General features: G+C 38.8%; 1 protein-coding gene across 1 annotated transcript; it reads left to right on the top strand.

Annotated features, from left to right (window-relative positions):
- Positions 1–334: 334 nt before the first annotated feature.
- On the top strand, positions 335–15,657 carry LOC107727037 (immunoglobulin superfamily member 10-like). The gene is made up of 7 exons (XM_016536792.1): positions 335–478; positions 1,631–1,860; positions 3,296–3,425; positions 3,615–4,005; positions 5,254–9,225; positions 10,970–11,870; positions 13,557–15,657. The coding sequence occupies exons 2-7, from the start codon at positions 1,679–1,681 to the stop codon at positions 15,457–15,459; spliced, it is 7,479 nt and encodes a 2,492-aa protein (XP_016392278.1). The 5' UTR covers positions 335–478; positions 1,631–1,678; the 3' UTR covers positions 15,460–15,657.
- Positions 15,658–16,886: the final 1,229 nt, after the last annotated feature.

Below are 16,886 nucleotides of genomic sequence, written 5' to 3'. Positions count from 1 at the left end.
TCTGTGCAATCTGTGTCTGTATTGTTTAACTGATCATTTTTCAGTAGCAGCAGCAGTAGACGGGTGTTTTTACACAGTGGCATCAAACAGAGCAGCTGAACGAAGCGTTTTCAGAGGAGGGCCGCTGATCTGAGGGGGTTTTCTCAGTTTAGCTCCTCCTTACTCAAGCTTGGCTTTCACAATCACTTTTTCTCCAGCTCTACTCTGAGTTCCTGTGCAGACAGTGAAGCACCTAACGGGATCCTCGTGGAGTTTATTCATCATATGAGCCTTTGAAAAAAAAACCTGTTTTGCTCTGCTTTTATAGTCAGTTTTTTTTTTTTTACTTGCTGCTATTTAGTTCTGTTGCATTTATGAAGTATGAAAACCTGGTGATCATTTAAAAAAGGATGCTGTGCAATTCTGGTGTATTCTATGTGAAGCTGATCTAAGTGAGAAATGAAGGCTCGAAAGGCAAGTCATTCACAAGAACATCAAGGTGAGTTTAATTTCATTTCATTCCGTTTCATTTTCTAAGAATCCATGGCTCAGTGGTTTGAAGTGAAAACATAACATTAAAATTTTTATTTTCTTGGTTCTGTTGTACTGCATATACAATATAATAATCATATATAATCATATTTTTTAAATATGCATTTATGATTACATTTTATTTATATATGTTTATTCATAAATACAATTAATTTAATTTATTACCCTTTTTAACCAATTGCAATGTATGCTGAAAAAAAAGTGTAACCTGAAAATGGTAACATCTAAATTAATTAACGGTAGTTGTATTCAAGTCAAAAATATAATTTAAGATTGCTGAATCAACCTAAATGCATTAATTTATACAAACAAACAAACAAATTAAGGGTTAAGTCAGGTAAAACAGCTCTGTAACGTAAGTGTATATATATATATATACAGTGGGTACGGAAAGTATTCAGACCCCCTTAAAAAGAAAGGAAGGGATGTGACAGATGAGCGAGAAATGATTTTAGCAAATGGCTGCAATATAACAAAGAGTGAAAAATTTAAGGGGGTCTGAATACTTTCCGTACCCACTGTATATATATATATATATATATATATATTATACATAAAATTTACGCTACTCTTGCTTACTCTGAACTCATTATATATCGAAATTATTATGCATTTCTTCATGCATTCGGCCTTTAATCACTGATGTGGATGGTTGGCCTCTTTTATTTGGCTTCATGTTGGCTTAATTTAATTCCTAATGAAATTTTGAAATGAGTTTTAAGATATTCTTAAGGAATGCAAAAGGAATTCTAACATAATTTGGAACTAATCCTGAAGATCTTGAGTCAAACAAGATCCTGCTGAATGAACTGTGCGGAAAAAAAGTAAAATAAACATAATATAGTTCAGTTTATCCAATAGGATAGTGATTGATTCCATAGATGTTCCAAATTATGATAGAAAGTGTATTAAAATGTATTTGAGTGTGATTGCAGTGTGCTTGCATGGGTTCGATTCCCAGTGAATGCATGAACGGATCAGTTTTTAACCTTAAATGCAATGCAAGTCACTTCAGATAAACGCGTCTGCCAAATGCATGCGTGTAAATGTTTTTGTGAACACCTGTTGGCTGTGTGTGAGGTGTAATTCTGTGTTTCAGCGCTAGAGGGACGTGAAGGCTTCAGAAGTGCGTGATCTCACGGGCATCATGGGCTCTTCGTGCTTCGGGCTGATGCTGATTCTGATGCTGATGGTCAGTTTTCGGGGCTCCGGCGGAGTTTGTCCGCGGCTGTGCGCCTGCTCTGTTCCCGCTGAAGTGCACTGCACCTTCCGTGCGCTCGGGGCCGTTCCCGCAGGCATCTCCAAACAAGTCCAGCGCATCAACTTTGGGTAAGTCACTGCTGATTATCTAATGCACGGCAGAAACTGGAGGTTTATGATAGGATCATGTATCTGAAATATTAGAGTTTGCACACTTGTGAATATTTCTTACAGTGAGTTTGTCAGTCAAGTCACATTTATTTAAATTGCGCTTTATACAATACGGATTGTTTCAAAGCAGCTGCACAGTAATTTAACAGAAAAATTGATGTTATGAAACTAATTATAGCAGCTCCACAGAAGACAATATTCAACTCAATTCAGTTCAATAACTCTCGATGTTGTGAAGATTAGTGTCATTATCAAGCTCAATTCAGATTCTCAATTCAAATCTGATTATTAAGTATGCATTGTCTTTATACCTTTTTATACATTTAAAAGCCCATTTCTTTACAGATTCTGACATTAATGTCTTGATTTCAGAAACTATGCTCACTATTATTGACTAGGAAAAAAGATACAGTTAATGTAGCGCTCATTGACACACTATATGGGGTAAGTTGTCACAATTTGACTGCCTAGTATAGTCTTACAGCAAAATTTAAAATAAAGCAATTATTAGATTTACTGAAGAAATTAAGGGTAGTGCTGTTCAAGCAAGATCTCGGGCCTTTAATAAGTCTTACAAACCTGGCTTTAAAAAAAAAAATCATTATTTAGACAGTTGTCAACTACCATCTAACCACTGTTAGAGAGAAAATAAGCATTTGTACCATGTGACTTTGCTTAAAATCTTATAGTTGCTGAGATATAATAGACCTAGAGACAACTTCTCCATGTGACAACTAGCCCCGGCCTTCCATAGTATATACATGTACATGAAAATTAAGCATTTATATTTATAATATATTTATACTTATTACTCAATATGGCGTCGCGTATGGCTGCCTCGGTGTGGAGCTCTCTAGTTTGCTGAAAAAAAAACAACTAAAACCAGCCTTAGCTGGTTGGCTGGTCTTAGCTGGTTTTAGCTGGTCTCACAGCCTGACCAACTAAAAAAGTGGCCAAAACCCCTCTAAAACCAGCCTGCTGACCAGCTATGACCAGGCTGGACAACCAGTTTTAGCTGTTTTTTTCAGCAGGGGTTGTATAGTTTTTGTTAGTTTTTCCTGGATTTTGTTTCTCAAACACAGATGTTATTCCTATATCTTTATTTTTTTATTATCTGCTGTCTCTGTGTACTGGAAGCTTCCGTCACCAAACCAAATTCCTTGTATGTGCAAACTTGGCAATAAAGCTCTTTCTGACTTCTGACTTACGCATTTAGTATACGTTTTATTCAGAGTGACTTACAAAAGAGGAGCGAAAACAATTTGTCAAAGAGCCAACACTATTTGTAATATACAATGGTGATTTTTTTTTAACACTTTTTACACTTCAGCATAAAGAAATAAACCCAAGTTTATGTTGAAAACAGTATTGGTAACAATTTGCTCTCTAACAGGTTTAACACTATAAATCACATCACAGACGTCTCCTTTGCTGGCCTTCGAAAACTAGAGCTGCTCATGATGCACGGCAACAACGTGCAGAAAATACCAGATGCTGCTTTTCAGGATCTTGTTTCTTTACAGGTAAAATCACAGTCGTCTGGTGAAGCACGCTAGTCCTTCATGTAGATCTAATCAATGAGCTCTAGCTTAAGTAAAAGTGACTTAGATAGGTAAATATAAGAAGACTGCAGCTGGAGGATACACTGATGTAATATTAAACAGAATCTGTTGGCTTGGTTTTGTCATAATGACTCACTGTGTGTCCTGCAGGTTTTAAAAATGAGCTACAACAAACTGAGAGTCATTACCGGTCACACCTTCTCTGGTTTGACGGCCCTGATTAGACTCCATCTGGACCACAACCGCATCAAGTTCATCCACCCGGACGCGTTCAGTGGGCTGACCTCACTGCGTCTGCTCCATCTAGAGGCCAACAATCTGCAAAAGCTCCATCCTGCTACTTTCAGCACGTTCTCGCTGCTGCGGCGTTTCCCCGTCTCCACCCTGAAGCATCTGTACCTCTCTGAAAACCTCCTCAGCTCGCTGCCCAGAAACATGCTGGAGAACATGCCGCAGCTGGAGAACCTCTTCTTATACGCAAACCCGTGGAGCTGTGACTGCCGGATGAGCTGGTTACAGGACTGGAGCGTGCGAAATTCAGGTGCTTCAAAATGATCATCGCACTATTATCCGATCAGTATAAACTAGATTTGAAGCAGTTTGTGCAGCAGAATAGTGTTGAAATTTGAGGTCAGTTCAGTTTGTGGTCTTTGGTTCTGTGCAAATAAAATGCAGCTGATCATATTCAGTATGTAAACTGATCACAATTCAATTTTAATAAAGAAGAAAATCTTCTGAACTTCTATTATCATAAAAGACATATTTTTATGTGTGCATAAAAAACAGTAATATTGTGAAATATTATTGCAATTTAAAATAACACTTTTCTATATTAATATACTTTTAAACTGTAATTTATTTCTGTGATCAAAGCTGTATTTTCAGCATCATTACGCCAGTCTTCAGTGTCACATGATCTTCAGAAATCATTCTAATATGCTGAATTATTATCAGTGTTAAAAACCATTTTTGCGGTTCCAAAAAAAATATTTTTTTGGAACCTGTCATTCATTTTTCAGGATTCTTTGATGAATAAAAATAATTTAAAATACAGCATTTATTCAAAATAGAAATATTTTGTAATAATATTCACTGCTGTTCAAAATTTTTGGGGTTAGTATTTTTTTTTTCGTTCTTTTTTTAAAGAAATTAATACTTTTATTCAGCAAAGATATGTTAAATTGATAAAAAGTGATAGTAAATACTTTTACTATATATATATATTGTAACAAAATAAATTATATTTTGAATAAATGCTGTTCTTTTCAACTTTTTATTAAACAGAATCCTGATAAAAAGTATCACAGGTTTCAACATTGATAATAAATCAGCATATTATTATGATTTCTGAAGGATCATGTGACACTGAAGACTGGAGTAATGATGCTGAAAATACAGCTTTGATCACAGGAATAAATTATATTTTAAAATATATTAAAATAGAAAACTGTTATTTTAAATTGTAATAATATTTAACAATTTTACTGTTTTTACTGTATTTTTGATTAAATAAATGCAGCCTTGATGAGCAGAAGAGACTTCTTTGAAAAACATTACTGATCCCAAACTTTTGAATAGTAGTGTATAATAAACACGTATGTTTAGTATTTATATTTTTTTTAGAAAATTATTTTAGGTGAAAAATGTATCTGCTTTTGTTTGTCTTTTTTTCTTTCTTTCTTTCTTTAAAAATTTTGAAAAGATCAAAACTAGAGATTTTTGAATATTTAGAACACTGAGTGAAGAACAAATTCTGTCTTCTAAAGTCTGGATTTGTTTCATTTCCTAGGGGTGATGAAATGCAAAAAGGACAGATCGTTTTCTAGTGGTCAGCTCTGTCCACTGTGTGCATCTCCTAAACACCTTAAAGGACAAGAAATCTCAGATCTCAAAGAGTTTGTCTGCTCTGGACCAGCTATCAGCTCTCCAGGAAAGAATGTCTCACACGAGGACAACATGAGTGAACTCCTGCCCATCGACAGGATCAAACCACCTTTTGGAAACCTCTCCCTTGGTTTATCCGACGAGCATGGGACTAAAGTGGACTTGATCTGCCAAATACTTGAACCAAGAGAATCCACTAAAATCAGCTGGAATTATACAAAATCTCTGGAGATCGCTGCTAACGTGACTCTCTTCTTTGACCTGGAGTGTCCTGTGGACAGAGATAACTATGAAAGCTTTTGGAGGCTTCTTGCGTACTACAGTGAAGTGCCTGTGCATCTACGAAGGGAAATCATGCTAAGCAGAGAGCCGGAGCTGAGCTACAGATACAGACAGGACATTGAAAAAGATGCTTACTTTTATACTGGTGTCCGAGCCAATGTTTTAGCCCATCCATCATGGCTCATGCAGTCTTTCATGAACATCAAGTTAAACAGGCCTTATTCCTCCTCCAAGAGTGTGAGACTCATTCTTAACACTCATTTGACTACCACTACAGACAAGGAGCCCATCAGATCTTGGGTCATGATTGAGCATGTCAATAAAACCCAGATGAGCTTCAGTTCTGTTGTGGGTGGTACGGTTGAAATGGACTGTCGTGTGCAAAGCTCTGGAAACGCAGCCGTTCGTTGGATGGCGCCCGACGGGTCGCAGATTAAAGCTGCGTTCAGCTCGACCGACAGAGTGACCGTTTCTAGCAGTGGCAAACTTCATATTAAATCTGTCGAGCACAGAGACTCTGGAGTTTATTATTGCATTGCTGAGGTTGCAGGAGATATCGATGCTCTGCCTTTCCGTTTATGCGTTATAGAGTCCTCAACCCCGCTTCCAGGTGAAGAATTTGGAAACGCTTTAATAAAGTTTGTTGGCGAGTCTGCATCTTTGCCCTGTCTTACTACGGCAACTCCAGACGCTGTGGTGAATTGGATATTTCCAGATGGCAGTGTACTGAATGCCAAAGCAAATACATCCAGGGCTTTAGTCTTTTCCAACGGGACTTTGTTCATTCCGTATAGTCAGCTTAACAATAATGGATATCACAAATGTGTCGCCATGAACCAGCATGGTGTGGATGTACTGGCTACTAAACTAACTGTTATGAGGCGGAAAGGAATCCAACCTCTTCGACAGTGTCCCATCAGACCGCAGTCTGCCGCGGGAGTGTCCACTAAGGTAAAAGCCTATTTGGAGAATGCGGAAGAAGCTTCTGGAGATGAAACTCAAGAAAGAATAGTACCAAACAGAAGCTTTATTAATCGAAGGAGGCATCCAAATGCAAGAACGCAATTACGTTCTTTTGGCAACATCCACCGTAGGCGGCCCAATAGAAAGGGCATGCATGGACAACAAAACAGAACTGGCTTAACAAACCAAAGATCTGTTAATACCAGGAACAAAATAGATCCTCAGAAATGGGCTGTTCTTTTGGCCAAAATCCGTGAGAAAACCTCTCCAAAGAACTCATCAATTAACATTGTCCAGCATGGCACAGCAGAGAAAAGTCTACAGATGATTAATGTAGGTCATCCAGGGTCGATTGACAACATTGAGAGTTCTTCTGGTGACTCCAGTCCACAGGAAGAATCAAACACTTTCAGCACTCCACACCAAACGGATGTTTACCACACGCGTGCAATTACACCTCATATTGAGGCGCAAAATAATAACATGTACCTAACGGCTCCTCCAGAATTACAAACTAGCTCAGAGGAGGTGCCTTACATCTCAAATCCCACATCTGGACCCCATTATGTTATGACAGAGGTGAACGTTGTAGAAAGAGGGCATGTGAGCACCATAAGTGCTGAAAATAACCAAGTATATTCCCGATCTGTCATCAAACCGGAGTTTGAGAAAGAAAATGAGCTTAATTTCCCCGGAAAGACCGGCGTCCAGTCACAGATTGGGGGTTTTGGTTCTGGAAACCCTGACAGCACTGCGTTTGCAACCACATCAACCGGCAGCATTAGCCCACCAAGTTCAGCGCGGTCGAGAGCAAAAGATCACTGGAGCTCCAGGCGCAGATTTGAAAGTAGACGACGAATAAAATTAAGACGGCCATTCTCAAAGCTTCCAACAAGAAGACCATGGTCAACATCTACAGGTGTAGGAGTTCATGGTCAAACTGTAACTTTGAAAGCTGATCCCACAAACCCAGCTAAAGATGCAATCATCCATCCAGCTACTACAACTACTGCTCACGTTTACTCCAGAACCACATCTGGAGGCAGATTGATCCATTCAACTTCTACAACCACTGCTCTCATGTATTCCTCAAATCCAGCTGAAAGCATGTCAGTCCAATCAACTATCCCAGCAACCGCTCACATTTACTCCACAACCTTAGCTGGAAGCACATCTGAATATCTGACGACTACTGCCATTTATCCTACTGTGCCGAGGGAATTACCAAATGCCGTCAATGAGGAAGATACCATCTCCCTCCCTGATGGCTCAGAAATCCCCAAAGTGAAGGCAAACAATTTCCTACAAGTTCAAGAGATGACAAACTCCAGAAGCCCCTCCACGTCTCACCCCACGAGCACAACATCAGGGCTTGAAAATGAAGACATCCCTTCTTTTGAGAAGGAAGAGGACGGAAGCATTGCATCTGCAGAGGAGATGGATGAGTACTTGGTTCCCACGAGTGTAGATCCAACATCTCGACCTGGCGTCGAAACCGACCCACTGACAGCTGCTCGGCAGGAGTTCACAGGCTCACATTCAACAGCCTTTCCAAAGGCCAACAAAAAGATTCATCCAACGGAGATCAGCTTTACTTTGGACACAGATGGGCTGGAAGTCTTCCACTTACCTGAATCACACTTTAGCAATGTTCAAAGAGAGAACGATACGTTGGAAGTAAGTTCTAGAGTGCAATCTGTAGTCACCTCCATGCCACGACCCCAAGACTACCCACTTTCACAACCAAATGAAAGCTTTAAAGAATCCAGTCGCAACCAATTATCTTTTCCCTCAACACCAGAGACACTTAACCAATCCATAATATCTTTAGGGACACAAACCAAGTCTTTACCCACAAGTTCACCACCTCAAACCAATGAGATTTACTTCCTACAACCAAACTCTGTTTCTAAGCAAGACCAAAGGGAAAGGATAGTCCAGGAACTTGATGAACCTTTGATTGTTCCTTCAACATCACTGAATACTTTGCCTACAATTACATTTCCAGTAACTACAGCCGTAATTCCCATTACGACCCAACTCATTGGAACAACAACACCATCTACTACACCGTCGACAGCTGCTACCACTACTACTACACCTGCTCTAAAGTTAACACCCAGTTATCCCTTACCAGACAATAGAATCCCATTTTACTCAAGGAATCCTGGAACGAACTACATTGATTCCAGGCACAGGGGAAGATTTCCCAGCACTAACCACAGGTATCCGCACTATCACAGTAGAAATCCCTCTGGTAATATTAGACCTAATATTATCAGAACACCTTCCGCCACCACCTCACCTGTGGAATTAAACTCTCTCAACAACGTCAGATCAACTACAACACCTAAGATATTGACTGCTCAATCTGCCACCTCGAGTCGCACAACTGCGTCAAGCACCACGCAGCCAAACAACCAAAGTCAGATCGATGAACCAGTCAACGGACAATCGAGTGCAGTTCTGCTGTCCCAAGGACCACAAACTCTTCCTGCCTTCCAAATGAGACCCAGGATCACTGCTGCCAAACTCCACACAGTCACTGTGAATGCTGGGACAGATGTGCAGTTACCATGTGATTCTGTGGGGGAGCCGAAACCCCTCCTGACCTGGACCAAAGTCTCCACAGGTAACTCACATATGACATGATGACATGACAAGAAGTTACAGTTACAACACATTCAGGAATTGGAGTATAATTTCAATGCATAAGCCGAATGTAATCTTGATATAGTTTACAATAGAAGAGAAATTTGTTTTTTCTTCTCTCTCTGTCTCTCTCTCTCTCTCTTACATACATATATTAATTTGACACTTTTGTTTTTATATGTTCATATATCTTATATTCTCTCTCTGTCTGTACTACTTTACTACTTGGCATACACCATTTACACATATCAAAAATATAATATTAAAATTTAAAGATATTATATGTTATTATATTAAATATATTTTATACTAGGCAGATATTATGAAAACCTAACAATGTTATTGTTGTTTTTGTACAACCTCTGTGCCTACAAATGTATAACATATTTCTAAACTCTGTTTATTTTTTTATTAATTTGACACATTTGTTCTCTTATTTGTTTTCAATCATTCTGTGTGTGTATATGTGTGTGTGTGTATATATATATATATATATATATATATATATATGCATCTTATTGTAATTATATATATATATATATACACACACACACACACACACTACCAGTCAAAAGTTTTTGAACAGTAAGATTTTTTATGTTTTTTAAAATAATTATCTTCTGCTCACCAAGCCTACATTTATTTGATCCAAAATACAGCAAAAGCAGTAATATTGTGAAATATTTTTACTATTTAAAATATGTTTTCTATGTGAATATCTGTTAAAATGTAATTGATTGCTGTGATCAAAGCTGTATTTTCAGCATCATTACTCCAGTCTTCAGTGTCACATGATATTCAAATATTTCTAATATGCTGATTTACTGCTCAAGAAACGTTTCTGATTATTATTATTATCAATATTAAAAAATGTTGAGTACATTTTTTTTCAGGATTCTTTGAATAGAAAGATCCAATGATCAGCATTTATCTGAAATATAAAGCTTTTGCAACATTATACACTATACCATTCAAAAGCTTGGAGTCAGTATCATTATTAATTTTTTTTGGGGGGGGGGAGAAATGATAGAATTTTTTTATTTTTTTTTAATTTAGCAAGGATGCTTTAAATTGATCAAAAGTGATGATAAAGACATTTATAATATTACAAAAAAGATTTATATTTCAGATAAATGCTGTGCTTCTGAACTTTCTATTCATCAAAGAAACCTGAAAAAATTATACTTAGCTGTTTTCAACATAATAATAATAATAATATATATATTTTTTTAGCAGCAAATCAGCATATTATACTGATTTCTGAAGATCATGTGACACTGAAGACTGGAGTAATGATGCTGGAAATTCAGCTTTGATCACAGAAATAAATTACACTTTAACAGATATTCACATAGAAAACAGATATTTTAAATAGTAAAAATATTTCACAATATTACTGATTTTGCTGTATTTTGGATCAAATAAATGCAGGCTTGGTGAGCAGAAGAGAATTCAATACAAATTATAAAATTACAATAAAATATATTATGTAAAACTAACAATATTACTGGTGTTTTTGTACCGCTATGCCTACAAATTTATAGCACATATTATATTACTAAATTATATATATAAGATATGTCAAATTGAATATATATATATTTCTTGTTTTCAATCTCTTGAAAAATTCTTCTCTCTTTGTATATACGTGTCTGATTCACTACAAGCAGCTTTTCATTGGTTTAAATTAATTAATCTCTTTCCCAATATTTTATTTTCCGCAGGAGCCATCATGTCAGCCAATACCAGAGTCCAGCGGTTTGAGGTCCAGTCCAACGGCACTTTTGTCATCCACAACATCCAGCTTCAGGACCGTGGGCAGTATCTGTGCAGCGCTCGCAATCTACACGGCATTGATAAGATGATGGTGACCCTTGTGGTGTTGGCCCACGCGCCCAAGATGATGCTTCCACGTCATAAAGACATGACGGTGTATCTCGGAAACAGTGCACTCTTGGAATGCCAAGCACAAGGCCTCCCCATCCCAAACATCAGCTGGGTGCTTCCGGATCGATCGGTGGTGCGAGCCGTTAGTAACAGAGAACAGAAGGTCGTGCTCTTCACCAATGGAACGCTTCAAGTCAAAAACACCAATTACCTGGACAAAGGCATCTACAAATGCATAGCGAGCAACGCCGCTGGAGCCGACATGCTTTCCGTGAGGCTTCAAATCGCAGCCTTGCCTCCCACAATCCAAGAGCAGCTCTGGGAGAACCACACCATCTCTGATGGCCAATCAGCGTTCATGCACTGCACCGCTAAAGGCGCGCCCGGTCCGGCCGTCCGATGGGTCACGTTCACCGGCACGCAGCTTCGCCCCTCACAGTTCGTCAATGGCAATTTGTTCGTTTTCCCCAACGGGACGCTGTTTATTCGTAAACCTACAGAGAAGGATGCTGGGAATTATCAATGCGTGGCTGTGAATTCGGTGGGAGTTGCTAAAAGGACTGTGAATCTGCAGGTGCAGAGGCACTCCACTACCGCCAGAATCATGTCCACTTCTGCACACAGTACTGATGTCCGCTACGGAGGCCAGTTGAGTCTCAACTGTTCGGCCACTGGAAGCCCCAATCCCAGGATCATCTGGAGGACGCCGTCTAAAAAACTGGTTGATGCATATTACAGGTAATGGTTAATTGAAGGGGTTGTTTAATAAGGAATCAAGTTTTTGTTGATTAGCATGTCAGCAATGTCTATTGAGTGTTTAGAAACGTGGATCTAAATTCACTTTTCAGTCACAATCAAATGCAGAGTTTGATGAAAATGGTGAAAAAACGCCACACTTATGGATTTTACTGTGTCTGTCCTTCTGAAGTTCTTTTAATTATCTCCATATACACTAGAGCATGATTAACCAAATAGCGAAACAACATGAAGTGTAATTAATTACAGAGGACAGGCAAATCAGAATAAAATAAATGGATACAGAGGGAAGACAAAAAGGACATTAATCAAATGCAAGGAAAGAAACATAGTTCTGAATCAACTATTTTTGCATCATAAGCAATAGTTGATTGTAGAAACCATTGACACCAGTGGTCTGTATGATCTGCTTTGGCTTAACGATGTTTAAGGAAACGTTTTGGCACACTTGCATTTTTTGCTACGCTTAGAGAAAACGTCATATTGTGCTACTAAAACATCAGTTATTTTATATATGTGCAACTTTAGAGATGTACAGATAGGCATAGTTGACGTGTAAATGTGGGCAGTCATTTGCTTATATTTGGGGTTTCTGACACTAGAAATAAAGGATTTCAGAATGAGTCATTTTTGTTTAGTTTCACTGGAATGATGTTTTGAGTTCTTAAAGTCATCTATCGTGATATGAACCAGAGCTCGTTGTCTGTCAAACACAAGTTACTCCAAATTTAGTTTTATAATTTGTAGGAAAGAATGGATCTTAACTCTTTCACCACTAGACTTTTTAAGAGAAAGTTGCCAGTCACCGTCAGCATTTTTTATCATTTCCACAAAAATTTCATGGCTCCCTGAGTATTTTATTGTATGAATATCTGAGCATGCAATATATCAAACGAAAGAACAGAGCCTCTGCTTTAAAAAAGAAAAATCTAGCTTCATACATTCTTTTTTTTTTTATCAACACTTGAACTTTTGATCAAAAAGCTGAGAAATGCATGTTTTTGTTATGTCCAGATCAGATTCAGAACAATGAACAAAACATAGATGGAATAGATCTCTTCCATTAACACCCCCAAAGCTTCACAGTCCTAAACCACTTCATGTGTCTTCATTTCATTTGGTAATGCTAGGCAGTTTTGATTTATATGCTGTTCAATTGCATTATTTTACATATGCATCTGCTTACATATGCGATCACTTGTTTCAGCTGCTTCACCTTGTTTTGATCCAGAGATTCAGTACTCTTTCAGAAGATGTGTAATAGCGCCTCCTACTACATAACAGTGAAAACACACAAAGACAGAAAATTCTGTCAATGGCAGGGAAAGAGTTTTAAGTTCTCTTCCAGCTTTTAATAGCTCAAGTATGGTTTTTGCCATTACAGTAGCCAAAAAAAAAAAAACCTGGCATGGCATTAAACAAGCAAACATGAAATGAGCCCTTTAACAAATGATTTCAGAATGAGCCATTTTTACATTTTCCTTTCAATAATTGCTACTTTTTCTACTGGAAGTAAGTTTTGAGTTCTGAAAGTTATTTTTTATTGCACTTTAATCACAAAAGATCAAGGAAAATTTGATTCCTCACATGAGTCCTTTAATAAATGATACATTTACTGTCATCACGGCTATCAGAATGTAACCTGTCTCTCTTTATCGCTCGTTTCAGCTTTGATCGCAGAATGAAAGTGCTCGGCAACGGCACGCTCACCATCACGTCAGTGACCGAGAAGGATGAGGGCGACTATCTCTGTGTGGCCAGAAACAAAATGGGCGATGACTACGTTCTCCTTAAAGTCAACGTGATAATGAAAGCGGCTAAAATCGACCACAAGTCACTGAGCGATCACGAGGTGTCGTACGGAGGAGAGCTGAAAGTGGACTGCGTCGCTTCAGGTCTTCCCAACCCAGAAATCACGTGGAGTCTTCCGGACGGTACCATGGTAAACGGCATCCCACAATCTGACCACAGCTGGGTCCGCACCAAGAGATACGTGATGTTCGATAATGGTACGCTGTATTTAAACGAAGTCGGAATGAAGGAGGAAGGCGACTACACGTGCTACGCCGAGAATCGGATTGGGAAAGATGAAATGAAGGTTCATATCAAGGTGGTGGCGGATGCACCGATCATCCGAAACAACGTTTACAGTGTCGTCAAAGTTCCTTTTGGGGAAACAGCCGTCCTCAATTGCAGCGCCAAAGGAGAACCGACTCCCACCATCACATGGACGTCTCCGGCTCATCGCGCCATAGTGCCATTATCCAACAAGTACCAGATCGCCAACGATGCCACTTTGCACATTCAAAAAATCCAAAGGTTTGATTCCGGAAATTATACTTGCTCGGCCAGGAACATTGCGGGAACTGACAAGAAAGTCGTCCATGTTGAAGTCCTTTTGTCAACGCCGGTCATCAATGGATTCGAGAGTTCAGAGATCGTCCGTAAAACTGTCGTGAAGGATCAGCGTGTGCTTTTAGACTGCAGAGCAAATGGAAACCCTGTTCCAAGAATCATGTGGGTGTTTCCCAACAACATCGTGCTTCCTGCGCCGTACTACGGCTCGAGGATTACAGTCCATCGCAACGGCACGCTGGACATTCACGCGGTGCGGGTAAGCGATTCCGTCGCGCTTCTTTGCATCGCACGCAATGAAGGAGGAGAAGCCAAACTCCAGGTTCAACTTGAGGTGACCGAAGGTGTTGAAAAGCCACGATTGAGAAGTTCGCCTACGGAGTCCGTCCAACTCACCAATGGGATATTAAGTCTAAACTGTTCCATAGAAGGAAAACCAACGCCGGAGATCACTTGGATTCTCCCCAATGGGACGACTCTTCTTAGGGGAACCAGTGTTTTCCGTTTCCATCATCGACTTGATGGGACGTTGGTCATTAAAGACCCATCGATTTCAGAGGTTGGACGGTATCGCTGCATTGGGCGCAACAGCGCCGGATACGTCGAGCGAACCGTGACGTTGGAATCCAACAGAAAACCAGAAATCACTAACAAGTACAGCTCGCTCGTCAGCATCGTAAACGGCGAGAATCTGCATCTCAACTGTTTGTCCGGTGGTCACCCGTTGCCCAGACTTACCTGGACTCTACCAAACGGAGTCGTCCTAACCAGGCCGCAGACAACCGGACGCTATTCGGTCCTAAACAACGGTACTCTAACTGTCCAGAGGACGTCTGTGTACGACAGGGGGATGTACCTCTGCCAAACTACTAATGAACATGGATCGTCCAGCCTGATGGTTTCGGTGATAGTAATTGCGTATCCGCCGCGTATAACCAAAGGGCCAGCGCCGGTGACTTACGCTAGTCCGGGAGTGGCGGTTCAGTTAAACTGCGTTCCTCTCGCTACGCCTAAAGCCGAGGTGGTTTGGGAAATGCCTGACGGTCTTCAGCTGAAGGCCGGCGTCCAGCCGCGTCTTTATGGAAACAAGTATCTCCATCCACAAGGTTCACTGGTCATTCAGAACCCTTCCAGCAGAGACAATGGTGTCTATAAGTGCACCGCCAAAAATGTGGTCGGTAGCGACAGCAGATCAACTTACGTGTATGTGTTTTGATGCAAACTCACTTTACGGACAAGCCCGAAGAACTGCGTTAGACTGTCCATACAAAAATATGAACACTTTCTACTGACTCTTGTAAATATGAAAGCGTGATATTTTAATCCACTTCAAATGAAGCTACTCTGGAGACTCGTTAATGGATATTCATTAATGCTCTTGGGAAGTAAACCGATAATCAGGCCCACATGGAATTTGCACCAATAAAACTGTCTGCAAAATTCACTAAACTCTACACATGCTTGTTTGTTTATTTAATATTTTGGCTATTTTGATTGTGCTTTTAGTCGTCGAGAAGCATCAGCTCCATTTAACACATTTTACCATGATTAAATTAATTGGTAATGCTTAACAATAAGGTTCAGTTTGCTAACTACATTAGTGAGCATCAGCTGAGATTAATGTATGATTTTGAATTATTGGTAACACTTTACAATAAGGTGTCATTTGTTAACATTTGTTAATGTATTAACTAACATGAACTTACAATGAATAATGCATTTGGCACAGTATTTATTAATCTTTGTTAATGTTAGTTATACAGTTATTCATTGTTCGTTCACAGTGCATTAACTAATGTTAACAAATACAACTTTTGATTTTAATAATGTATTCGTAAAACTTGAAATTAACATTAACTAAGGTCAATAAATGTATAGTATTGTTCATGCTTAGTTCATGTAAACTAACACAGCTAATTACTGTTAACTAAACCTTATTTTAAAGTGTTACCGAATTATTTGAAGTTGAAGTTAATTTCATAACTTACTAATACTTTATTAAAATCATAATTTGTATCTGTTAATATTATCTAATGGACCTGAACTAACATGAACTTGCAGTGCATAGTTGTATTAACTAACGTTAACAAAGATGAATAAATACTGAAACAAATGCATTGCTCGTTGATAGTTAATGCATTAACTAACATTAACTAATGGGACTTTTTTGTAAAGTGTTACCTATTCATAGGAGATCCTGCAGATTTATGCCTCCACATTACATTTACATTTTACATGCATTCATTTAACAGATGCTTTTGTCTAAAATGATTGACATTTTCTCTTTAATTTCAAACAATAAGTATGTTAATAATAGACAAGTCAACATCCTGACTGCAATGGTCCCTCATTGAATTGTTCTTTAATATTAGCTTCTTTAACAGCCACTCATGCACATCTTTTGAATGAAATAGGAGTTTGGTTAAATCACTGCACTGCATATGTGATCATAATTTCTGCTGCAAGTGAGAGCATGAATACAGATGTCTATACAGCTTCTTTTGCATGAGTGACAGATAAATTGTGACATCAGTGCTCACAGTTTTTGTAACATTAGCATGCTGCTAAGCTAATACGCTCAATATGCAACATAATATTGGGTACAGTTTTACATATTCTTATGGAATTTGCTGGTGCTTTTCG

The sequence above is a fragment of the Sinocyclocheilus rhinocerous genome, unplaced genomic scaffold (assembly GCF_001515625.1).
Source record: "Sinocyclocheilus rhinocerous isolate Xijiao unplaced genomic scaffold, SAMN03320098_v1.1 scaffold3170, whole genome shotgun sequence".
Taxonomy (NCBI): domain Eukaryota; kingdom Metazoa; phylum Chordata; class Actinopteri; order Cypriniformes; family Cyprinidae; genus Sinocyclocheilus; species Sinocyclocheilus rhinocerous.
This window is presented reverse-complemented; position numbering and strand designations above follow the sequence as displayed.

Bases quoted from the DNA above. Each gene is read 5' to 3' on its own strand.
- LOC107727037 (XM_016536792.1), top strand. From the start codon at position 1,679: ATGGGCTCTTCGTGCTTCGGGCTGATGCTGATTCTGATGCTGATGGTC. The intron at 4,006-5,253 runs GTGCTTCAAAAT...TTCATTTCCTAG, and splicing joins CTGGAGCGTGCGAAATTCAG to GGGTGATGAAATGCAAAAAG. The intron at 9,226-10,969 runs GTAACTCACATA...TATTTTCCGCAG, and splicing joins CTGGACCAAAGTCTCCACAG to GAGCCATCATGTCAGCCAAT.